At 43.1% G+C, this 26,518-nt stretch overlaps 1 protein-coding gene and 1 long non-coding RNA gene across 2 annotated transcripts; one reads left to right on the top strand and one right to left on the bottom strand.

Annotated features, from left to right (window-relative positions):
* LOC116665697 lies at window positions 1–21,205 on the bottom strand. The gene is made up of 3 exons (XR_004322334.1): window positions 19,504–21,205; window positions 13,737–13,824; window positions 1–276 (listed from the first exon to the last, which is right to left on the bottom strand). It is a non-coding gene; the product is annotated as an uncharacterized LOC116665697 (long non-coding RNA).
* A 759-nt stretch (window positions 21,206–21,964) lies between these two features.
* RAP2B (RAP2B, member of RAS oncogene family) lies at window positions 21,965–25,009 on the top strand. Its single transcript, XM_032486004.1, has one exon. It carries the CDS (start codon window positions 22,403–22,405, stop codon window positions 22,952–22,954), a length of 552 nt encoding a protein of 183 aa, XP_032341895.1. The 5' UTR covers window positions 21,965–22,402; the 3' UTR covers window positions 22,955–25,009.
* Window positions 25,010–26,518: the final 1,509 nt, after the last annotated feature.

The raw sequence follows: 26,518 nt of genomic DNA, 5'->3' as shown, positions 1-26,518 counted from the left end.
TTTAATTAGTTTTATCTTTTCTCCCCCTTGTAAGATAGAAAGACCTGACATTCCACATCATCTGCCCCCTCTTTCCCTTCCCACATCCTTCCCAAGTCCTCGGCATTGACCTTAGGAAGGCTGATCACACTGGAACTTGCAGGTTGGTGAGGCCATTATGGGTCCAGGAGTTAGAAGTAGCCCAGTTCCTCCAGATCTTTGAAGACTGCCTCATGGAGTAGGAAGCAGACTCCGAAAACCTGCTCGTGAAGCCATTCAGACTCAAACGAGTTGTACCTACCAGAAAACAAACTTACTAATTAAGAATGGGGAGGTGAAATGCTGAGGGTACAACTGAAGAATCAGATCTCTGGACAGAGGTTGGTAGACTGCCTCTCTCCCCTCTACCGCTGGCTATCAGGTTCCCTCAGTTACCATCACTCCATCTTAGAAATTGCTTAGAAAATGGTACCAAATTATGGGTCACTACAGGCCGTTTTTCCTAGATTCTAAGGTGTGTACTTCTGCTCTTTTATTGGTGTCATCACTACACCTGTCATTGCTTCTCAGAGGACTGGCGTAATTGGTCGGGATTCTGTTTCATCATTCATGTTACATTGCTTATATTCTTGTTTAAAGATGCTCTATCACAATAAAAACTAAAGTTACCTGATCTTAAATGTAAACGTAGGTGGAATTAACGTATGTATTGTGGAAGGATTTCAGTCAAAAATGGAACCAGAGGCTACAGAATGGGAGAAAATATTTGCAAATGAGACCGACAAAAATGGAACCAAAGGATATGAAATGGAGAATCTCAGGCATCCACCCCCAGAACGGGGCTTGAGAACTGACTGGCTGATTTCCCTTAAGTGCTGGATTTACGAAAGACCGAGACTTACCGCCTGAACCATGAACATCTGCCAAGAATCTCTTCCCCATCCTCGAGCCAATGAACTTACTGCTTAAACTCTAGCCAGATTTTCCTCTCTTCGCACTGCTTGTCCATAAATACAGCCCCTGTTCCCACCCCAAACTCTCAAGGGGCTCACCTGTAACTTGGAACAGCAAGCATTTCCTAAATTGCAATTCCTTGCCTCAGTTTACCTCTTCATTTAGGTCATTAGTATATACCCATATAATGGTCACCCCGCCCCAGATAGTGAACATGTCGAGCACTCCGAAGGTCTCCTCATGACTCTCTGGGCCATCCCTTTCTTCAACTAGAACCTCTATTTAGACTATTTCCCTGGTTGAGCTGATCGTGTTTTAGTTGACTCATCTTGATCTTATTCAGGAAAGTGCTTTAACCTCATTTGAGTCCCAATTCTCTTACGGAATAGATTAATTCCTGGAAATTTTCCTGTCAAAGATAAGCCTAACTGCACTATGTGGAGTCTCCCTAAAGTAGAAAAATGAGTATGTTTTTAAATTGTCTTCCTAACTTCTCCTTGCTGTACATCTAGCCCTGATTTCCATGTGCAGTTACCTGCCTTCCCACCCCCTTATCTTATAGCTGTCATCTATCTCTCAGGTGCTGCAATAACAACTCAGGAGAGAGGAACTGAGCCTGGCCGTGGAGAGGAAGGTGAGGGAGGAGCCTGCTGAGGACAGTAACAGCTGATAGCATGGATTAGGGAGGCAGAGGAGCTGAAGGTCCACTAAAGGGGTAATGACTCAGAGCTCTGCAGCACTCACCAGTCTCAATGAGCCCATTCACTCAATGGTCAACACTTGCTTAATGAACAAGTTTTTATTGATCATAGGATCAGTGTTAAGTGTTGCCGTATTGTATTTGTGTGGCAAACCATTCAGCATCTTCCCTTCTTGGAATTATCTTCTTATGTCTGTTGTCAAAGCTTGCCTTTCACTTTGAAACCTACTACTTGAAAGCACTACTAGAAACCATTTTCCGGCTAACCTGCTAGCCGAAGCTGGATTGACTGATGCCAGAAACCATTTGGAAGTCCCTCAGACAGAGCTACCCAAATGAGGAGAACCTGGGGCCCCTTTCTTCTAGGCCAATGAATAAATAAATACTTTGATCAACAGTTTGTAGTAATGGTTTAAACGATGTCCATACTGAATATCTATGAGTCAGAGTATTCTAATAGACTATTAACATCTTTGTATAAGCAGTTAAGGAGAAATATTTTGTAAATGAAATATTTTCTAAGTAGTTTTACCTTTGTACTGCTTTCCTTTCTAAAGTGTTAACACTTCTCATAAGTTCTTCTTTTTCAGGAGAAAATTTACCCCTAAGTTAAAAAATTAAAGCAGACAATTCTAATTGTTTCATACAGCAGAACTCTCTAACTTCAGAGTTTGTTCTTGGAGTGTTCGAGAAATACTGCACATCAAATTGATGCCATAGAGGGATGTAATATATACGTAGATTTTTTAATGTCATCAGTGTCCCAACCCAATTTTAAGGAAGTCAGAGTTTGCAGGTAAATCAATCTAATAATTTCCTCTTTTTAAACTAAAATTAGGTTCACTGAACAACTTGTTAAACTTGGTTGAACAGCTAGGTTAAGTAAATATTCTCAGGAACAATCTTTAAGGGGAGAAAACTTCAGAAAGGGTTAATGTGACCACCCAGAGCCTGTGCATATATAGAAGAGGAAGAAATTATTCTATTTCTCTGATGTGGTGATTAATGTTTACAGCTCCATTGGACTACTTCTCGTCCGGTAGTCACCTCTGTAATTACTACCTGGCTTCCAAATGTCTATGAAAAGCCCTCACTACTCTGTTGGCATGGGGTGAATCTGACTGTAATATCCACACCGATATTGTAAAGGGGTGCTCTTGTGTGATCATGGGACTAAAGGAAGAGTGGTGAGATTTAATCATGGGTGGCAAAAAAAAAAAAAAATTGGAGGTAAAAGTAATCTGCAAAAAGGAATTCACAGAAGGTGCTGAAGGGAAGAAAGGAACTAGAGATAAAGCTAAGAAACTCTTCTTAAGAGGAAAATCCTTTAAGGACAGATCCTAAAGCACATTTAGAAAGAACGTCAGAGACCCTGACATCTCACCAAATGCCAGAGGGTGTGGAGATGTGAGTGGACCAGGTAATAACCAATAGGAGCAACTGGTACAGGCCTTCCCTTCTAAAGCCTGAGCCAGTACCTACTGCGTGCCTTTGGGCTCTCTTGAGAACCCTGAGTCAATAGCTTTCCCTTTGTAAGTCTTAAGACTCCATCTGGAGCCCAAATATCTGCCCCACCCCCCACCCCCTTCTGGTGGTGATGGGACAAGAATGCACGGAGCTACAAGAGAGTGAAGTAGGCACACAGTTTGGCGTAACCTTTTGATACTGTGTCGTAACTTAGAGAATGTTGCCCCAAGGGTACAGTGTATGAGGTTCAGCAAAGGAAACTCTTGCAGAGAAGTCCGGTGAAACTGCCCCGCCCGGCCCCTATGACACACACGACAAGGTGTGTTACAGAAACCGACAGGCAGTTAGGGAAAGCATGACCAAGCGTCACCGAGGCGGAAGCTGGCGGGGAGGAAATCCCCAACGTGTTCTGTCAGGTCAGCAGTCTGCGTGGCCGCAAACAAGTAAGACTGCAATGCTGTGAGGTAATCCTAGTCTGACTCAGCCCTTTATCAGTAGCTTTCAGGTCATTTTCATGAAACTTCTGTTGAGCAAATAAAACAGTTTCACAGTGATTCCAGAGTTAAATGTTATGTCTCTGCTTATCCAGTCCTCTACTTATCCTTTCTTTATTTGCTTTTCTTGAAATAAATCCGGTCACAATGTAAAGCAGTGGGAAAGAAAACAGGGAGGAAACTGTGTCAGCCTCCTCTCTTTCTGTCCCTGTGATCCCTCTGCCTGAGGCCACATTCTACAGGAGCAGATGCTTGGGAAATCAGGTGAGAGGGAGAGAGGAGATAAAGCATTTTAAGAGCAGAAGCAACCTGCCAAATCACTGCATTCAATTCCCTTAAATTTACAGATGAGAAACACAAACGTCCAGCACGGAAGAGTGACCTGCTTAAATTACACAGCAGGTTAGTGGAAGAACCTGAATGAGAATGCCCATCTTTTGATCCCTAATCTTAGTCTAAAAGTTTTTAAAGCTGAGAGAGGCTTCAGAAATGACGAGGGCACAAGAGCTTTCAAGTTCTACCAACGTTTTCCAAGGAAGTCTTTTTCTAGGGTGTAAACCAGCAGAAATGGCATCATCTTTGCTTTGGGACTGGAGCCAGCCGACCCTCAGTCCCAGAGCTTTGCCCTCCAGAGGTGGCCATGGGAACACGGCTCACTCCTAAATGCTTTGAAACCACTTTTGTCTTACTTTTGAGAGCTCTGAGGCCCAGCGAGGCAGTGTGGTATGCCTAATCTCCAGGACACTGAACAGGAAAGGTTAGAACCCAGACAGGCGGCCTTCAAGCTGTACACGATGGAAACGCTGAGAATTAAAGTTGAGTTCTGAATGTAACTCCTGGAGGCCAAAGAAAAAGGGGAAACACAGTTCACACTGTCCGCAAGGAGAAAATGTCCCAACTCCTCAAGAGAAAGTTACTGTGCTCAGTGCTGCCAACCCTCCTCCCCTCCCTAAAATCAAGCCCAGAGTTCTTATTACTGTACATCTCACAAGTCATATACTTAGTTCAAGTGTGAACATCTGGAGTGAGGTTCTAGAAGTTTCTCTACCCCTCAGTACACATATGTATCTTTTTTTAATGGGATTTAGGTTATAAAACTCTTAAGGCTACGGGAATATGTAGAAGCAAATCAAAGGTTCTCTCAGTTACCCATCATTTAATAAGGGCCAGATTTCTTTTATAAAACAGAGAATCTATCTGAGATGATCTGGCTTCTATTATATGCATGCATGAAATTCATTTTAGGGCTCTTAAAGATTATTCAGATTTATAGCCAGTCACCTTCTTGGAGAGGCCACTGGTGAACCATCCCTCACCCGTTCCCCACTGAACACTGAAGATAGACATGCACTTTGCACTAAAATGCTGCCATACATGGAGAAAACAAGTCATGGTTTTACAAACAGGCAGCAAATCTCCATAGAAGCCACAGAGATACATTTATGAAACCGTGGCCAGTGAATCACCTGACAGCACCAGGAAGACTAGCTAGTACGCTGTATGTTTAAGTGAATTTAAATAAGTCACCTAAGTTTATTAGCCTTTCTTTATCATGACCTGCTCCCCAGCACAGCTCCTGACCAAAGAACACAACGCATTAGCCGGATTTCACCAGGGCAGGGTCAACTTCATAGTCGTGTCATCCTTTGAGTGAGAGTACAGTTTTTTCTTTTCATGGAACTTCCTCCTAAAAGAGTGAATCCACAGTGTCCTGTGATTCTTGAACAGCAAGTTTCCTTGGCATCAAGGTCACCCTTCTCTCCGGACTCTGCGGTTGAAATCAGTGTGGGCCTGCCTGCAAGGGCACTTGGGCATGCTCTCATTAGCACATGTGGAAGCTCAAACCCCATTTAAGTTGGGAGAAACTGGGCTCTGGAGACTCAGATCTATGTAGGACGTCTCTTGAATCTTAGGGTTAAAAGACACATTTGTGTCCTATTGACTATAGCTGAATTTTAGAGTTAAATTCCAAGACCTCTGGCATTTCTAGGAAACAGTTCAGCTCCAAATAATAGGGTGTGGTGTAAGGCCTTCAAGTGAGCAGAAAGGGTATCAGTCAATGAAATGCATTGCTGGAGGAGAAGGCCCTGTCCTGGGCGTGGAATCTGGGGAGGTTGCCACTCTTCCTGGGTGCTTGCCTTGATGCAGGAGTGAAACCACATGGTGGAGTCACCCAGCTTCTATGTGGGCCGAGCATCTGCCATGCTCTGGAAGCCAACCAGAGATTAGAGAACTCACGGGAAAATTAATGTCCATAAGTAGTGCTATTTCTGTTCTGTGTGCCTTTCTGTGCATGGTCTGAAACCTTGTAAATGGCTTTTTTCACTTGTAGTAAGAAATGGGTTTCCTCCATTCTGCCTCATCTGTATAAAGGGATGTGGAAATAAGGTAAGGGGCTTTATCCCAAAGCTGTAGTCCCAGTTTTAAATTTTTATAATCACTCAACAAATACTTATTAGGTTCCTCATAGTACAACCATGTACTTTCTGATCTGAACATATGCAAGAAAGATAACATCTCCATCCTCATGAGGCTTATAAATAAACAGGTGAATTAATTTTTTTAAATGGTTATGAAATGTAAAAAAAAGAAAAGATATTGTGCTTCATTCATAATAAAATAAAAAATAATTTTAACAAAAAATAATAAATAAATAAATCTTAAAAATGGTTATGATTTTGATAAGTGCAGTGAAACAAGGTGTTTGCTGAAATAGCCTACATCAGGAGGTGACAAACTTCCTGTGAAAAGCTAAAGAGACAGTGTGTGGGTAAATCATCTCTGTGACAACCACTTCATTCTGTCCTTCTATCTGTCCTAGATACATGAAAAGCTTGGCTGCGTTCCAATAAAACTTCATATAGAGACACTAAAATTTGAATTTCCTAGGATTTTCATGTCATGAAAGATTTATTTATTTTAACCATTAAAAAGTTAAAACCATTCTTAGCTCATGGGCTGTTCAAAAGAAAAAAAAGGGTCAGATTTGGCTTATACACATGCCCTGCTGTGGTCTGAATTTCCCCAAATTCATATGTTGAAATCCTAATGCCCAGTGTGAAAGTATCAGGAAGTGGGACCTTTGGGAGGTGCTTTGGTCCTGAGGGTGGAGCCCCTGTGAATGGGATTAGTGCCCTTATTAGAGACCCCACAGAGCTCCCTAGCTCATTCAACCGTATGAGGATACAATGAGAAATCAGCAGTCTGACCTGGATGAGGGTCTTCTCCAGAATCTGACCATGCTGGCACCCTGATCCTGGACTCAGCCTCCAAATCTGTGATAAAATGACTTTTTGCTTTTTATAAGGCACCCAGCCCGTGGCATTTTGTTAGAGCAGCCTAAATGGAGGAAGCCATGTCCTTTGCATTAATACCTGGCTACATGCTTCAGGGAGAAGGGAGTACAGTTAACTTAGAGCTTGGTATGGCTTCTCTGAAGAGGTGACATCTTAGTGGATGAGAGAAAACCAGCTATGGAAAGAGCTGGAATAAGGATACCCCAGGCAGGGGGAAGGTATAGCTCAGGTGGTAGAGTGCATGCTTAGCATACACAAGGTCCTGGGTTCAATCCTCAGTACCTCCTCTAAAAATAAATAAATAAGTAAACCTAACTAACTCCCCTCCAAAATTAAAATAAATTTTTAAAAATTAAAATAAAAAAAAGAATACCTCAAGAAAGGCAACAACAAATGAAAAGCACCGAAGCAGTAAGAGCCCCCCAAGCCCCGTATCATACATTGAGATTTATTAAGGAATCAAATACTGAAGCAAAAATCCTTTAAAAATAGGTTTCATTGCATTTGTGGCATTGATCTCCAGTAATTAGGTGATAAATATTATAAAAGGGATGGCATAAACATGGCATAAATAACCCTTTAATGAAATTTCACATTTTCTTAGGGCCATCATCTCTGGCAAAGAATGATGGGTTGATTTATTTTTTCCCTCTTGTGTATGATTGCTTGGCAGAGGAAGAGAAGAATCATTTCAAATCTCTGTGTTGATTTAAATGAATTACCCTGTAGAAATGGTAGATATTTTTCTACTGGATGTTTTTACTGGATATCTGTGTCATTGAATGCATACCCATATGTTTGCCAGCCAAATGTTCTAATTCATTTGGGTAGGCATTGTAGAGTGAAACTACATGTAAAGGTAAATAAAATATACTTACTTGTATATACATTTAGAAGTCTATTCATCAATGTTTTACTTCTATATAAAAGGCTTTTATGTTACCACAGACTTGTAACCTGGCCATCTGGGTAGTATGACAGGATAACGTCCATAAAAATAAATGATGAAAAGAAATGTCCAAATACAGTGTTTTTTTCTGAACCCATACTTCATTTGTGATTTCAAAGCTTGGCATAGGAGAAAAAATACAAAAAAAAAAAATTACTTGCAGAGTCATCTTACATGGAAGGGAGATGATTACTTCTGTCTATATTTTAAATCTGCAACAGAACTCCAAATCTTACCCAGATGCTAGTAAAGAGGAACATTTTCTTCGTTTTAGAAATAATACTCAGAGAACACACCCATCTGTCTGTTGTAAGAAAATGTCCAAGTCACATTAACATGTTTATCGGAAGAACCTAAAGTATTAGAGCAAAAATATGCCAGGAACAAAAAAAAGAAAGAAAGAAAAGAAAAAATCAAAGAAAATAGTGGGCAATACTGTTTTAAAATGTGTTTCTGGTGAAAAAAAAAAATGGTATCCAAGTGTCTGTTACATAAAGCATACCCCATAGCATATTAAACTTATGATCTCAAAGCAGTCTTAAGAAAGATAGCTATGAGATTCATCTCAGATGTGAAACAGAAAAATGTCGAACGATATCATGACACACTTGGTACCTAATTCAAATTTTCACCAGGTGAATGAACATATCTTAGTTTACAGAAGAACATTTACCTTTAGTGTGAGGACTTGCATTGTGTAGGTATTTTGAGTGTTTGAGTTTTATAATGGGTTACGATCATCTTTGGACATAACTTTAATTAAATTGAGCAATCACTTATCTAATGCCTGTGGAGTCCCAAAGATAAGGATGAATAAGATTGAAGTATTTCCTCAAGATTTCATGTTCATCAGGAAAAAAAAAAAAAAAAAAAACAAACAACCACCTCAAAGAACGCTGGTTTGAGGCAAGAAGTTAAGTGCTATATAATACAGGGAGAAGGTGTGAAGGGAACAGAGGGAGGGAAACGGTGAATTTCTGTGGAAGAAATCTAGGATGTTTCCTAGGTGAGCTGGCACTTGAGCTGGCCCTGCAACAAATGAGGGTACAGGAGACAGCACACAGCAGAGACATTTTCGTCTGTGGGAAGCCATCTTCTAGGTTTTTAGCAGGAAGTGCTCTGGTCAGTCCTGATTTTTTTTTCTGCATTTTTTAAAAAGTTGTAAAATAGAATAAACTTACAGAAAATCACATATATCATAAATGCTTGATTTCAGGGTTTTTCTGGAGCAAATACCTGTATGACTCTTCTCCTCCCAAATATAAATCAGTCAATCAAGTAAGCAGGCATTATCAGAATCACAGAAATTCTCAAATCAGGGCTGGCTTCATGGAGGTGCAACATGGGCAGTGGCACAAACCCTGCACTAAGCAGGATCCTTGCTCGGTTCCATGCTCTGTTGTTGCATCTTGAAATTCTTAGTAAGTTTGAGCAAGGGACCTTTCCTTTGCCTTTGGCATTGGGCCCCACAAATTATGGAGCCTCTCCTGTCTGAACCATCATTCTGAAACACATCCAAATGTACTGTTCTCCCCGCTAGTGCAAACCATTATTTTTTATTTTCTTTATAATTTATTCCCTAATTACACATGCATGAACAAAATAGCTTAATTTTGTCTTTTATGAACATTATATAAATAGATTTCTACAGTCTGGCTTCTGTTGTGTCTGGCTTTTTTCCCTCAACATGATGCGTTTCAGAGTCGTCATGTTGTGATTCACTCATTTTCTCAGTAATATTTTTAACGAGCTCTATCTGCTAGATCACGCAGGATGCGTTGGTACCAATGGGGGAAGAGCAAGACTGGAAGCAGAGAGACAAGTTGGGAGGCTGAGCTTGAGGACAATTACAGTGTGAGAGCCTGGGACCCATAAATAACACTACAGGAAAATCCCTGCCCTCTAGAAACCAGTATTTCAGAGCCCTCAGACTTTTGCAACTACTGCAGATACAGAACAAACTTAAAAATCCAAAACAACAGCCTCGATGGCAGAAAAACCCCGCTTCGGGGCAAAGAAGCCAGCCCTGAGCATCCAGCAATAAATGACAGTGAAGGCGGTGCCACGAACCAGAAATGATTCCTGGCATGCTGTGTTGACCAAGAAAAACAAAAGTGTTCTAATTGTATATGATACACACATATTTATATGTATGTATACACACATAAATGTGTGATAGGTACACTTATACACATGCACACTTTTTGGGGCACAGATGAATTAAGGTATTGAAGTAGCAGGAGATGAGAAATAAAATAATTTTTAAAAAGGAAAAGGAAAAACAGAAGAGACTATTTGAGCCCGTGTAGCAAAGTTTGCAGCAGCTGGGCTGTGGTCATGGAGGCTGTGATGAAAAATGGATGGGGCGGTGGGAAGGGGCAAGGGTTAGAGACAAAGTGAATAAAACTGGCCAACTCTGCCGAAGGCGGCAAGCAGTCGTCTTCACCACGAGCTCCTGACACAGTGATTCAGCAATGAGGGTGTGTTCCCTGAGGGCGGCGTGTTAAAGTCACCACCAGCCTCCTAGTGCAAGACAGGACCTATTTATGGCAATAGAGTGATATTTTATTTAGTTGGTAACCCACTAAAGACCCATCAGGCCCCACAGTTCAGCATTCTGGGAAAGGCATTCATTATTAAACACAAGTGACCTTAACTAACGAAACCATCCCTGGTGCTAAGGTCATGCGACAGAGCCCACTATGTTCAATGACATGCATTCCAGGACGAGTGAAAAGCAAAGGGCAAGGACTTTTTTAAAAAACTATGCTCATCTAAAACAAACAAAAAAAGAGTTCTGAAGAGGGTAAACATGTAGAAATGATCACAAACAAATAGTATTCATTAAATTAACATTTTCTTTGACCTCATTATGTTACAAGAACTGTTTCCTGAACATTATCATTAGCCTCACAATCACCACTTATACCCCCAGTTTATAAATGATAACATTGACGTTTAAAGAAGTTGCATTAGTTATCTTTTGCTGTATAACAGATTACTCAAAATGTTAGCAGCTTAAAATAAGAAACTTTTTTTATCTCACAGTATCTGGGGATTAGACTCTGGGAGGAGCTTAGCTGGACAGGTCTGGCTCAGGGCCTCTCATGAGGTTGCAGTCAAGCTGGGAAGGCAGTCATCTCAACGCTGGGGAGTTAACCCCCAGGTTTGCCTTCTTGGTTACCTGTAGGCCTCAGTTCTCACAGCAGCTGGAGTAAGGACCTCAGTCCCCAGTCAGTGGGCCTCTCCCAAAGGTCCCCTGGTTGTCCTAAAGATACAGCAGCTGGCTTCTCTCAGAGTGATAAATTCAAGAGAGACAGCCCAAGACCCAAGCTGCAGTCTTTTATAACTTAACCTTGGAAGCGATATACCATCACTTCTGGTCTGTTGGTCATACAGACCAACCCTGATCGCTGTGGGAGGGAACTGTTCAAGGCTGTGAGTGCCAGGACATGGGAACGGTGGGAGCCATCTTGGAGACGGGCTACCTCAGAAATTAAATAAGTTGTCCAGTTGTACAGCTAGAAGGAGACTGACCCAAAGCCTGAAAGTAAGTCTGTCGGACTAAAATGCCAGCACTCTTTCTACTTCTTATGAGCTGTTGGACATCAGTAATCATCAATGCAAAAAAATTTTTTTTGCAGATTTTTGTGTAAAAAAGGTTGGGTTAACCATAACTTTACATCATATACACTGCCAAACATGAAAACAAATAAAGCTTTTTTAATGTGATTTTCAATGAAAAGAGGTTATACTTATCTCTCACCCAATATTTATTGAACAGGCATTAAAAAATTATGTGAAAATTCAATTGCCTGAAAAATTCTGAGTTTCTAAAGGGTATTTTGGTGTTTGGGGTAAACACTATGGGCTGGCTCACCTAATACAATTCTCCATTTATTTCTCCCTTGTTTCCTCCACTATAAAAGGTAGATTAGTTGATTACAAATTTTCTCAGCCTCCCTTGTACCTAGAAGAATATTCTATGCAGCTCTGGCCAAGGAAATTTAACTGGAAGTCTCCTGAGGTTTTGTTTCTTGATAGAACAAAAACTCCTGGCGCATCCTTGGCCCACTCTCCCATCCTCACCTTCTTCCTGCCTCAGAAACAGACTTGATTTCTGGGACTGCATGTCTCTTTCCTGAGCTATTGAACCTAGGCCAGAAGAACTCCAATCCAGACTTCTTGTTTAGTAAGGAATAAACCTTTGTTTGTTTAGCCCCACCACCCTTAGTTGGGTTTCCAGTTAAATGCAGCCTTAAGGACTCCTAATTCTGGTAGGATAAGGCAACATTAGATGACACTACAAAGAAAGACAGAAAATCCTGAGGGAAAGAGTGGGTGTTCTAAGTTTTGTGGCTCATTCAGAAAAACCTATTTCTAAACAATTTCCATGTAACCTGAATTCCTACATACTCAGCTGAGAAGTAAGACAATCACGGTCATTTATCTTATTAGTAGTATTTTGCTTTAGTCTCTAACAACAGTGCAGGAAGTCCAGACCTCCTCAATTCCTGGCAAATAGCCCTGAGACCCCTGAGGGGTGTCTCCCCTGCCCTTTCCCTGAGCAGCCTCTCTGACCGCCCTGTGGGTTGGACCATTCCTTTCGCTCCTGTGTCAGCTGATTGCATCGAGCTGCAGCTTCCAGCGCCCAAAGTGACTGTTACTCTGCTGCTGTCTGCTGAGGAGGATGCATGCTGCTGTGGGCGGAGGTCTACCCCAGGCTCTCAGGCTGCTGCAGCCACCAAAGCTGTATAGGCCCTGGCATCGGATGTTGCAGGAGCAGGAGGCCCGAAAGGAATGCTGCTGGCATATCGCCATTGCAGTGGCCCAGAGACGGCTCCTCTAGGTGCCCTTCTTGGGATAGTCCCAAGGGTAGACACTACATTGGACAGGCAGCTCCCTTTCTCTCTGGTGATTTCTGCTGTCCTTAAATCACATTTATGACCCTCAATGATCTCTTCTCTTACCTCTCCAGTGGCAACTTGGTCCCTTACAGAACAGTGCCTTTACTGGCCCGATTTATGGGTCCTGGACCTTCCCTTCCCTGGCTTGCCTGTACCTTAGAATGCAGCACCTTAGCTGTATTGCAGCACTCAAGCTGTAATTCTTGAGACCTTAAAGTCATATAAAGTTGGCCTAATTTAACATGCACTCTGATAAAAGTTCATCTGAATTAAACAGAATAAGAAGAGGCGGATAGTTGAATACGTGGGAGATTACATGGCATGATTCTAAAGCATCCCAGAATGTAACCTGTTGCTTACACTGTACAAATAGTGCTCGGAAAATCAAAGATCGTCTGTCTTATAACACCCAACCTCCTCCCACCATTTTTATTTACATTTAATGAAGGATCTTTTCGGAAGCAGAGGCTTTACTTCAGGATAACAAAACTACTCTGTTTTCCACACAATTATTCAGCTCACCCAGAGGAAATACAGTGGTATCTGTGAACATTATTTCTATCTCCTGGCCACTGAATATTAACTCCCTGGGTCAGCCTATAGAAAACGTGTTATTCAAGACAGGAAATTTTACTACGTATGAGATGTAATGAGAAAGATTTATCAGGCATGTAATATTCAGGAATTTCCATTTCATTCTTACAATGAAAATACAATTTGAAATATTGCTTATGCCTGGTATTCTATTCAAATCAAATGCTGGGAACCATTTAGAGAACATTTCAGCCTGAAACCAAGTCAGCAAAATTATCTTTTTTTTTTTTTTTTTTCTGATAAAGAATTTGCAGCCTTGAGAACAAGTCAATTCCCAAACATGCTGCAAGGACACATTTTGGAAAGAGTGAGGGGCAGATTTCTTTTAAGTCTCAGGAAGAACTTTGGGTAAGTGAGATGTGAGCCTGGGTGCAAAGTGACAAAGAAAACACAAACCTGTTAATGATGCAGAAGTCACCGCCCTGGCTGTGAGTGGTGCTGACACATCAAACCGCACTGCTTGCCACAAAGAGGAAGATCCTCTCTGGAGTGGGACAAAAACATTTGGGAGAATGCAGCTGAAGCCCTTGATTCACTAGTTAATGATGCAGACCGGCCTCTCGGTGCCGCTGCCCCAGAGGTCATGAATTTGAACATGCCACGTCCCACCTTCAGAACAAACAGGCAGACAACCCCAAGCCAGGCTGTCCTGGGGGACTTGATCAAGAAAGAACTTCCTGGACAACATGAGCATACAAGACACAAATATTCCCATTAAAACCCATTAAATAAGAGAGGAAAATTCTTCGATAAATAAGTACTTAAGATAGCTGTCTTATTCGATCAGTCTACAGAATACCAGAGGCCTGCCTTAAGCTGTAGGTTAAAACAGCCATGAGAAAACTAGAAGTAGTTTCCTATTTTTTAAAAATAACTTTATGATAAAACACAAGAAGAATATTAACGAAAGTGTTAAGGTTTTGTTTGGGGGTAATTTGTTATTTTTATTTTATTCTTTCTGCTTTTTTATACATTCCAAATTTTTATAGTAAACATAGACTACTTACCTAATGAAAAGAATATAAATTATCTTTCTTATTGTGACAGAACATCCTATACAACAGCAACCTTTCCTAGACAAATACTCAGCGACTCAAAACGACTCATTCTCTGAGGTTAGGTAGCCAAGGTTTTATTGTAATTTAGCATAAAATAGAAAGAGAAACTCAAGAGACTACATAAGTAAGAGGGTTTTATTGAGTTCATTTAATTTCCCGTTAGTAATGGAATTTTTAATCACATAAGTCACAGATCTGTGTGTGTATATTCACTAAGGGTATGGGCAGGTGGGAGATGTGGAGTTAATTTTTTAATTATTTATGTGCATGCATTGAGAAAAATCCTTCAGAAATTTTAGCACAATCTGGTTGGACAGATTTAAGAGGAGTTATCAATATCCTTCTTAATTAAAAAAAAAAAGCAGAACTGGCATCTTCATAAATTTATGTATCCCAAATTTAGCAGCTTAGCAACTTCATGCTGTGTGCTGCACAGTCACTGCTAGAAACAGTTTCATTTCTACTCCTATTCCCAGACCCACACCTGGCCTCCCTTTCCACAGGTGCCTTGCCATTTTTATTTACAGATAGAAGGTTATTTGCAGCCTGAGCTCTCTCAAAGTTTCACCTTCTCAGCTCCAGTTTTCAGGTCTCTTGGCTTTTTTTCTGTCCTGTTTAGGAAGAAAGATACTTCCCCAGCCTTCCCACCAGAGTTTTCAGACACCTCCCCTGCCTTCTCCTCAATGACTTCTATTTAGTGGACATCCTATTGCTTGGATTTCTCCACCTTTACTGACCTTGAATCATTACTGCATAATTTACAGAATTATATTTCAGCTGGAAAACAAGCCACATGCAACCATAAAAAATACAACCTTAAAAATGCTAGAAGAAAACAGTAGTTGTATAAAATGTCTTGGACTGTGAGACATCTATTTGTGACATGAAATCCGCAAAGAAAATCCAAAAAGGAAAACAGATCAGTAAGTTCAAAATAGAAATATTTTTTTAAATGTTAATAAAAAAAGAAAGCATAAACAAAGACTAATAACAAACTAATAGTTATTTGCAAACCATATGATTAACAGAGGATAATATCCTTATCATTATATAACATCACCATAATATATAATCAACAATTACAAATCAATAATAAAGAGTTGAGAAGTCTAATAAAAATGGGTGATACTAACTACTGAGAACACATTTTATATTACATGTGTAAATAGAAATCTGAATATTTCATAAATTACATAGAATTATATCATATCTGTTGAAATATTTACTATTAGAGTAATAATTTACTATAGATTAAGGTCAAAAGTTATGGTGATATCCAATGACAGATTAGTAGTTCATTTTGCTTATAAGAACTTCTGGCCTCCAGCAACAAAAGAAGATCTTTTCTTAATACATGGTTTAGAGATTGGCAAACCATGAGCCTGCGGGCCAGAGGCAGCCCACCACCTGTTTCTGTAAAGAATCTTCTGTAAAGATTACTGGAACACAGCCATGCCCATTTATTTCCATATTGTCTATGGCTGCTTTCAGGCTACAGGGGCAGAACTGAATAGTTGCAATGGAGGTGTAAGGGCTGCCAAATCTGAAATATTCACTATCTGGACCTTTCCTAAAAAAAGTTTGCCAACTGCTTGATTAGAATATTAAGCTTATATGAAACACAGAAAGATTTGTTTCCCAGAAGCACTCCTTTTTAATTCCATACAGCTATATTCTACAAGGTAATAAGGTTTTTTTAAGGAGATAAATTCCTTACCAGAAAGGCTTTGGTTTTTTTACTTTGGGGATAATATGTTCACATTACAATAGTTGAATAATAGGACAGTGATCTTTCTTTTACATGCAAGTTTTAAAACAGGTAAAAAATTTCAGAAGAGTTACAAACTTCCATGACAGAATTGAATATAAGAATCATAAAATTATTTAAATAGACTGAATTCTGTAGTTTTGAGGGTTATCTTCCTAAGCCACCACCACAGATCCTTTCTGTAACTCCCCATCACAAGACAGTATAACTGCCAGTAAAACAGAACCCCCCGTGGCAGATTCCTTAACCAAAGCCCACAGCTGACAATAATTTACAAAGGAAACGTCCTTTCCCTCAGCATAGACTCTCATTGTCTCCATCAAAACCACAAAGTCTGAAGGACTCATTGGAGCCACTGATGCAAAAGGAGTGACAGGCTTCCCCCGGCATCAGGGGAAGTGCTGGATTATTGTCCCTGCAGGAGAAAGGGGGGAATCCTTTAATCTGGTGGTTGGTGACCAAAAAAGCAAGTAAGAGAAAAATTCTTTTCAGTGGAGCTAAGACATTTCTCCCATTCTGGCTGTATTTGTTTCTCTGGAACACAGGTCCTGAAGACACAAATCTTGAACAGGCTAAGATGTGAAATTGCGCTTTCAACTAAGAAGAGCAGGATCAATGAAATCTCTTGGAAATTTCCCTTGCGTGAGATTACATTCATCACATGAAAGTGGCGCTCTGAGCCACCCGTGTTCTCTTCTCTGCAGAACAGGGTCTCGGGCAAATCTAAGTCCTAATAGAGAAGGTCAGGTCACCTAGAAGAGACTTTTAATTTTTCTTCTTTTTTAAAAATAAGGTAAAAGAACAAAAATAGGCCAAACCATTAGTGAAAGTTTCTGATAGAACTGAAATCCACTGAGGAGCTGTGTGGTATTAGCCTAGATGTGTGTGACACTTCAGCCCATGGTACCATCTGTATGGAGACATGAGTGGTTTTTATTACCAAAAATAACACAGTGTATTAATATGTATGTTGAGATCACTATTCAATTCTAATCTGATAAACAGCCTTGAGATTAATAGCTATTTTGATTCTTCTATTTCTTTGTTTGGGCCTATCAAAAAGTTTGTAAAAAGCTGGAATGATTTTAAGAAGTTATTTAATATAAAATTTAAGACTCTCTTATACTTTCCTTTGAAAAATCATTTAAAAAGGAGAAAGGAATCAATCAGAGTACAAGTGATAGAGGCAGACAGTGAAATTATAGAACTAGTCTCTCTTTAGTTACCATGGTAGGATTTTAGGACATTTTTAAGGTATAAAGATACAAAATCTCTTTACAAGTTGTACAAGCCATTGTTCCTACAAGTTGGCTGCACAAAGTACAATAAGAAGAGTATGAAATGATGGTGTTTTGGTTGACTTCTGAAATCTTTTAAGGGGTATTACTGGGGACTATTTTAAAATAAAATACCCTAAGCCTACTGATCCCTGATTATGTTATAACATGTTCAGTTATGTAAATATTTACTGAGAACGCTGCAAGGCACAGTTACTCTTATGCCAATACTTCCCTTCAAAATAATGATACATGGTCACCCTCAATTTACCCTTGATATTTTCAAAATTAGGAGAATTTTTTAGAATTATTTGTTTACCTGTAGGTGACACCAGCTAAAAGTATGAACATGATTAAATAAACCTCTTCTTTGTATAAATGAAGAGGACAGGTGGGCACTTACTTTCTGGAGGACTTAAAAGACTCATGTTGTAGCAAACCCTCTAATTCTTTGAAGGCCCAGCACCAGTGTCACAGTGGCTCTCGGTGTGAGCAAAGGCCAGCAAGTGAACATTGTTTATGTAGTGGTCAATACCGAAGATTAAGTACTCCTTAACCTGGTAACTTTTACTTCAGATTGTTTTCTAGACATGCCTTTTCATGTCATCTGCAAATGTGAAGTATTCTTCAAAGAAAGGGTTTATCCACTGGGTGCTTTGGTATTTCCCCCTGCCCCAGAGATCACTGACTTAGTGTTTTCACCCATATAAGGGTAGACTTTATCACCCCAGCATCTTTATGACCCAGAGAGACTGAAACATTAGTATGATTTTTCTAAGGATCCAGAAAATGTTATGTCTCACCAAGAATTAATATATCTTTTATCACAAAGAGAGTTTGGAAAAGGGATAAAATGCCATTCATATACTCATAAGTAATTAATTGAGGGCCTCCTACATAGGCACTCCACCAGGTGTTATGAGGGACAGAGGTGGCTCCAAAGACAAACCAGATACGGTCCCTGAACTCAAGGAGTTCACAGGGTGCTTAGGGTGACAAAATGTAGACATGTACATAATTACGGGACAGGATACTTGGATATGGTACAGGATTATGAGTCATACTGTAAGTGAGGTACATGAAAGACTCCTAACAAATTTCACAGGAGGAAGTGACTAACTTTAAACATTTATGCATCAGGAATTTCATTCATTACTTCATTTTGAATCCCAAAGCCCCAGCGGAAATCTTTCTGTGGGAGACCATCTGAGTGTAATAAAAAAATTGCTATCAAGGAATCCATAATAGAAAGTATTCAAAGTGTGGCAGCTCTTTGGTACCCAAGAGGCCACCAAGATTCAAAAATTCCCAGGGCTACCCAGAATCCTGAAGATGATATCTTCCAGATAGGGCTGTCAGGCCACCTGGGTTGTAATCATCATGGATTTATGGGGCACTGCCACCTTAAAAACATGCTTCCATCCATGATCTGATAATTAGGATCCCTGAAGACAGGCTGGCACCATGCAAAAGGTAACCGGGACACCAGGGTTCTAATTCTGCTCAGCTCGCTCTGATGTAAAACGAGGGATTTGGTCATTAGATTCTCTCCAGGGTTCCTCAGGTGGCTAGGTGGGTGGGGCAGATTTTATTATCACCACTTTACAGATAGGGAAACTAAGGTCAGGAACACCTAAGGGGCTTGCCGAAGGTCACAGAAAATACCTGATATCCAATACCTGAGATTGGAACCTGGCCTGTAAGGGCAAAACATCTTCTACTGTATTACACTCAGAACCACACCTGTTTGTGGGCAAGAGGACAAACAGGCCTACACAGCATTCACCTAAGTATTTCAGTTATAGATCAAGATAGCAAGCTGTTAAAATATGGTCTATCCTCCCACCTTGACAAATAATTCTTTGCAAGGACCTGGATGGTCAAGTGTGAATCACGAATTCTCGGACTCTTCCAAGGTCCAGGCTGGAAGCCGATAGGGAAGGGAAAGTGGACTCCAAGGGACCCCTCTTCCTGCGCGTAGGATGAGCCCAAAGTGCCTAGGAGGACACCTTTCAGCCCTGAGGTCCAAGCACCATCCACACTCCAAGAAAAACCCATACCTGCACTCAGGAGTGAGTTTAGAGGTCCAAGCAGATCTTGAAAGAGGGTTCGGTACACTAGGCAGGGGATTCCAGAATGCTGACTGGGGCATGGTCTCGAGGTTCAAGCTCCCTGATCCTGTGGGAAGGGGCACTGTCAGATGAGAGCCCTAGGGTGGCCGTGGGCAGAGGTCCCTCTCGCTTAGGTTTAAGAGCCAGTGTGATCACACTACCTCAGGATTCAACCTAAAACAGAGTAAAATCTGGGAACCTGCTGGTGAGAAGGTAGTATTGCCTGATGGTTACAAGACCAGATTCTGCAGCGAAACGCTTGGGTTGGGATCCTAGCGTGGACACTCACTAGCTGTGTAACCTCAGGCCAGTTACCCAACATCTTAAGGGCTCCGTTCCCTCATCCTCAAAATAGGTATAATTATTTTTATGAGGAGTAAATAAGATAGCTTATATAAAACGCCTGGCAGACATTAAACGCTGGGTAAAGGTGAGGTTCTCTCCAGCTGTATTAGGTGAATCTGCCTTGAAAGGTTTCTGGAGAATTATATTAGCATAACTAAAGCCAAGCACTCTGATAGCCCCTCTCTACACTAAATAGGGGGGCCAGGCGCAGAGATGGGCTCCACCCACCCTACCCAAAGCGTTGGCTGCTGCCCGAGACCTGCCGGGTCCCTTGGCCAGGACTTCACGCTGCAGCCTTGCACTCTGCGAGCTACGGCTGGGGGGTCGTAAAAGGTTAACTCGCAAACGTCACCGTGAGTCACCGCGGGACTAGGGAACTGAAACCAAGAGTTAGCACACGGCCTGGTTTATCCCTCCGATGCGGACGGTTAAACCAGTGGGAAGTGGCATCGAATAAAAAAGGCAGGATACGGAGCCAGGGTTGACGCAGCTTGGTCCCCTCCCACCCTTTCGCCCTGGGGCTCATGCTAACGTCGCTCAGTCTTTTGACAGGTCTTGACATCTCTCCTCCGCGAGGAGGGAGAGACTCGAGCAAGTCGAGGCATCTCTCTGGTACCTCCCTTGAGTGTGAGCCGAGCCCAGTCTAACGAATGCCCGCCCCAAAGCAAAGACGTTTTTCTAAAGGCAAGCCTGGGCATTCCCCCACCCCCACCCCCGGGTGAGATGAATTCAGAGTGGCCCACTTCCACATCCTAGCCCCTCCCCTTCCCTGCAAAAAAGAAAAGAAAAAATTTGGAAACTTTGCTGTTTCTTGAGGACCAAGAACTGTAACCAGCTCCCTTTAACGGACAGTCGTGACTAGGCACTGAGAAGTCAGACTCTCTCGAAAATACCAACAAAGGACTATATTTAGCTCCGAGCTCTCCGCCTAAATTCCTCTTGTTTTTTCACTCTTAGCTTCAAAACGACTAGGTTGGGGAAGTGGGAGGAAGGGGGCGGGGGAGTAGCAGAGAAAGAACAGCTGTGCCTCCGCCTCTCAACTCAATCTCTATAAATAACCAATCACCAGCGGAGGCTACTTTTTAGCCAATGAAGCAGCCCAAACTGAAAAATCCTTGGCAGTAACCAATGGGAGGACATTCGAGGGTGTGCGATTTGGGCCCCGGGACCAATGGGTCCTGAGCTTGGGAGAGGTAATTTGAGCTGGAGTGTGGGTGTGCGGTGCACAGGCTTCCTACTTTCAAGCCCCAAAACCTGCTCAGCCCACTGAGCATGCCCCGACTAGTTGCAGGCGCCGCCGCCACTTCTGGGTCAGGACGCGATCTGCTCTCCGGGTTTTGGCCCTAGCCAAGTGGGGAGGTGGGTGGGGTCCGCCGAGCCCTAGCCGGGAGAGGGCTCCGGTCGCTGGAGACTACCCCTTCCCTCGTGGGGACAGGGTTTCAGGCCCAGTGTTCCTGTTTTCTTTGTCTGGGGATGAAGTGTGGAAAGAGTCAGACAGAGAAGGCTGGGTAGAAAGAGCTGTGCCTTGGGTGGGGGAAGGTGCTCCGCCCTCCAGTCATTCACCCAAAATTCCTTTGGAGACGGCCCGAGGACGCACAACCACCAGAAGCTCAGGGAGTGGAGTTCACGGGCTTTGGATAATGGGGGGAGCAAGAGCCCAGGCCACTTCACTCCCGGGGTGGCCCGCTGCGCCCACCCTTTTCTTGCGGAGCCGGAGCCCCTATGCACGAACCCCAGAGCCTCGAAAGAAGGCGGCCTCCATCCTCCCACTGGAGCTCTCCCAGCCGATCTCAAACGCCTACTGACCCCAACACTTTTCTCATCCAGCTCCTAGACTCGCGCCTCTCCGGAATCCGCTAGTCCGGACTCAAATCGCGAGCTCCACCCCTAGTCCCGCCCCCTCCCGGCCCCCCGGAAAACCAGGAGTAGGGGATCCGGCTGGCGCGGCCGGCGGCGGCGGCGGCGGCGGCGGCGGCGGCGCACTGGGCATGCTCGCCGAGGCGGGGCGGGCCGGGCTGCGCGCGGCGAGTAGGAAGCCCTCGCCCCGCGGAGGCTGCGGGAGAGAGCTCGATGGGCCGTGGCGGTGGGCGCACGCTCTGCAGGGACTCATGCCACGCGCGTCCTGGTCCGGCGCGCAATTAGCAGCCGCCTCCGCAGCCCGCCGCCGCCGCCTCCTCGTCCTCTCGGGCTGCTGCGGCGAGAAGCTGCAGCCGTCGCCTTGCACCGGCTGCCGGCATTGTCCTCCCGATCCGCCGCCCAAGCTGCCGCTGCCGCCGTGGGCTGCTGCGGGGCCCCGGTCCCGCGCCTTAGGGACGCGCCGCCGCCACTGGCCAGCCCGGCGCCCGCTCGGTGATTTCCGCGCCCAGCGCTGCTCCACCATCCTCTCCTGAGTTTTTCCTGCGGATCTGAGGAAGGAGAGAAGTCCAGCCACCAAGCCCAGCCTTCCTCCGGCGCGCAGCCCCGACGGGGCCGCGGCAGGCGCGGCGAGAGCGCCGACGGAGCCATGAGAGAGTACAAAGTGGTGGTGCTGGGCTCGGGCGGCGTGGGTAAGTCCGCGCTCACGGTGCAGTTCGTGACCGGCTCCTTCATCGAGAAGTACGACCCCACCATCGAGGACTTCTACCGCAAAGAGATCGAGGTGGACTCGTCGCCGTCGGTGCTGGAGATTCTGGACACGGCAGGCACGGAGCAGTTCGCGTCCATGCGGGACCTGTATATCAAGAACGGCCAGGGCTTCATCCTCGTCTACAGCCTCGTTAACCAGCAGAGCTTCCAGGATATTAAGCCCATGCGGGACCAGATCATCCGCGTGAAGCGGTACGAGCGCGTGCCCATGATCCTGGTAGGCAACAAGGTGGACCTGGAGGGCGAACGCGAGGTCTCCTACGGCGAGGGCAAGGCCCTGGCCGAGGAGTGGAGCTGCCCCTTCATGGAGACGTCTGCCAAAAACAAAGCCTCGGTGGACGAGCTGTTCGCCGAGATCGTGCGGCAGATGAACTACGCGGCGCAGCCCAACGGCGACGAGGGCTGCTGCTCGGCCTGCGTGATCCTCTGAGGCGCCCGCGGCCGCCGCGCGCCGGCCGCGCTCTGCGCACAAAAGCCAAACGCACCCGACTCTCTAAATGTGATTTCTCTTCTTGCTTTGAGATTGGAGACGACTTTGCATTGGCCAGAGTGTTCTGGGAGCCCGGCTGGCCTCCATGGCCGAGTCCCTTGCCTCTGCCCCGTGTCCGAGGGGGTGTCCCGTCCTGACCATCGGAGACCCGGTGGAAATGTGGCTCTTTGCGGCTTGTACGTTTCTCATTGATTTTGGTTGACGCATTATTTCCCCGTTGAAGCAGCCGTTAGGGCGCTGTACTGGCAGTTTGACACCGGCCAGCGAAAGTTTCAGCCTGGAAAGAAAAAAATGGGGTGGGGGAGGAAGAGGACGGGGAGAAGGTGGAAAGGGGGGGGATTTTTTTTTTTCTGTCAACAACCGTTTTTCTAGTTCCAAGTTTTAAATACACGGAAGGAAGTCCGGAGAACCAAATGAAGGAGCAGGAGGAGAGGAAGAAACTTTTGTTTTTTCCTTGTTTTCCAGGAGTAACTGGAAATTAAGATCGGGTTCCTTTTCTGCCAGCTTGGAAGGGCAACCCCGTGACTGATTGCGATTCTGAGGATGTCTATGCAAAGTTGGATTCTTGTTACAGTGTATCCAATCTGAAGTATTGCACATCTGAACTGGGACTGTTAACACTGATGCCAATACAGTGTGGGGTGCCAGAAAGTGTCTGCTGATATTTGTGGAAAAAAAAAATCTATTTTGTTTACCTACTGTATCAAAGGGGAGTCTGGGGGAGAACGGTAGTATTTTTTTTTATCAGCTGTGAAAAAAAATGTTACAGATCTGCACATTCTTGTGTGTACTGTTGTGTGTGCGTGCGTGTGTGTGTGTGTGTGTTTATAGTTAGCTTTTTGTTCTCACTGGTTGGCAGTAACAGGTTTTGATGACTAGCTCTTTAAAATACAGTACAAAGACTTCACAAATGTGATTCAGGGCCCCCAGCACCCCTGTGTCTGCAGAGTGCCTTCAAAACTCAGCTGTTCCAGCCGGTGCCAACCTGTGAACTTCCCACCAGATTCCAGAATTTGCTGTTCCCCCAAACCACTTCCCAGTTTCCTTTCAGTAATCTTCCTGAAGGAGCCAGGACAATAGGGCCTGTTGTTTGGTGAATTTCTTTATTATTTCCAGCCTTTTACTTGTCTTGCAATGGGTTGGGTTGTTTTTTTTTTTTTCCTTTCTTTTTTGTTTTTATTTTTGTTTTGCTTCATTTTGTTCCAATGTCCAGGTATTTAGCGCCCCTTTTATATTATTTTTTTAAGTTTTGATATTCTGTTATAGGGTGTTCCTCCAGAAGCCAAGAGCAAAATTTTACTGTTGTGATGTGCCATGAGAATTCTAACAACTTGTAATTTTTGATTCCAGACACTCATTTAATCATTGTCTCTTCATTTTAAGATTTTTGAATACAGTTGTCATTTTTAAAGAAACAAATCCAAAACTATTGTTTGTGTTTTTGTTTCCATATTCAGTGATTTAATACAGTATCATGGCTGAGGAGGACAGGGGCAGGTAGGTGCACGGTGCCCCCAGGAGTGGTTTGTCAAATTTTAAAGAAAGAAGTGTCTCAGTGACAAGTTGGGTGACATTACTCCCAACTCCTTAAACATGGAAAAAAGTCAAGGTGAGGATGCCCTGGGGTAAGACCATACCCTGTGATTACAAGATGAATAGGATATTGAATCTGTTCTGCTGCCTTGGAGCAGTTTGTCTCAGGTAGGGACGGGGAGAAACTAACTGCTAAGATGTGGGAAAGTAACCATCCACCTGGCCAGGCAAAGAAGTGCTTTTAATTTTCCTTTTTCTTTTCTTTATTTCTTCTTCTCCTTCTGGTTTGTTTGTTTTGTTTTGTTTAGATTACATCACATACAGTCAAAAGCATGCTTGGGGAAGATAATTTGCAATTCCGATGTCTTACCTAGAAGTGTTGCCTGCAGTACATTTGTATGGGTTGTGGACAGTATCCACCCTAAAGGCTTTGATTTGGAAATAGATCATTAGGTTACAAAAGAAGAGAAAAAGAAAAAACTAAGACAAGCCTCTTGCTCTCATTACACTGTGCAGTTTGTGGACCATTTTGACCTCTGAAGTTTTCCTACTAACAGCAGGAGGCAGTGTGAGCTTTTTATTTTGTATTTTATTTTTCTTAAGGGCCGCTTTACTAATATAACCTCCATCAAATAAAAAAAGTTGTGCAACTGGCTGTCGAGAGCACTTGATATACCTTAGGCCCAACAGGTATAGATGAAATCTTCTGAAGCGTCTTTTGACAGATTTATTCTGTAGAGGAAACCAAAAGAAATTACAGGCCACAGGTTTCTTTAAAGCTGTGTTAACATATCTTGCCTTAAAATGTTGTGTCCTTTGCCCAGGCGACATCTCAGAATTCCAGCATGGACAAGGAATGGAGAGTTCTGCCTGGGTTTGGTCCTCGGGCCATTTTGTTCACTCATGATCCCACTTAAGTTTAGTATGAAACTCATTTGGAAGGCAGTGTATGTACGCTAAATATAGAAATTAGGAGAAATTATTCCAATTTATGCCTTTGCAAAGGTTCATTCCTTCATTTCTGTAAATTTAGTTGCTCCTGTAGATCTAAAGTGTTGAAAATTCTGAAAACATATATCAAATACTACGTCAAGGATTTTTTTAAGAGGCATTTAGTGACTTCCTTCTGATTTTGTTTTGGTTTTTTGGAAGCCTTTTGACATAAAATGCTGCCAAGTATCTAACTTAAGAAGTGTGTATACTCCTGACAGGGAATTTTTGAAAATGGGAAATTGGTTGCTGGTTGCATTAATCATCTTCACACAGGATTTAGTCACTTACATGACTAAATTCTTTATAGGTCTGGGATGGCAAGGCAGAAGATTTTAATATGCTTTTACTGAGTACTGTAAAATAAATGCTTTCTGGATTCTCAATGAAAACAATTTTGTGTGTGTGCCTGGAGCAGGAAAAGAGTACTGAGTTTTGTAGACTTCTCCGATATTTGACAAAGTTGAGAGAAATTAGGGACATTTGTTTTTAAGAATATGTCAGTTTACTTGGTGAGTAAGAACCCCTTCTGGTATTTCGGTGTGAAGAGATAAGAGCCTTTGTTTCCGCAGAAAAGTTGGGCTGTCTTAAGAGTGTTAAAGGAAGGCGGGGCGGGGGAGGGAGGAGTTTGCTGGAAGGCAGTCACCTGTCAAAACAAAAACTGGGTGGGAAAGGAACCTTTATCTTGGGGAGCAAAAGTTAACTTTTAAACTTGACCCCTGCTGTTTTTTAACAGCTTTTCCTTTTGGTCCCTGACTGTCATGAAGCTTGATGTCATTTCAAAGGATTGTTTTTCTTCTCCCTTTTGTAACGGCCTCAGAGAAGTTGAAGGTATCATGGGAAGTCTAACGTTTTCATGTTTGGGAGTTACGGTTCTTCAGTACAACAATGTCCCCCTTGTTAACTGCTGAAGTAGACTCCAGTGAATCACATTTTAGGACCAGGTCTGTTGGGGGTTAGAATTCTTTCAGTGTGTGAGGT

Source organism: Camelus ferus, chromosome 1 (genome assembly GCF_009834535.1).
Source record: "Camelus ferus isolate YT-003-E chromosome 1, BCGSAC_Cfer_1.0, whole genome shotgun sequence".
NCBI classification, from domain to species: Eukaryota; Metazoa; Chordata; class Mammalia; order Artiodactyla; family Camelidae; genus Camelus; species Camelus ferus.
This window is presented reverse-complemented; position numbering and strand designations above follow the sequence as displayed.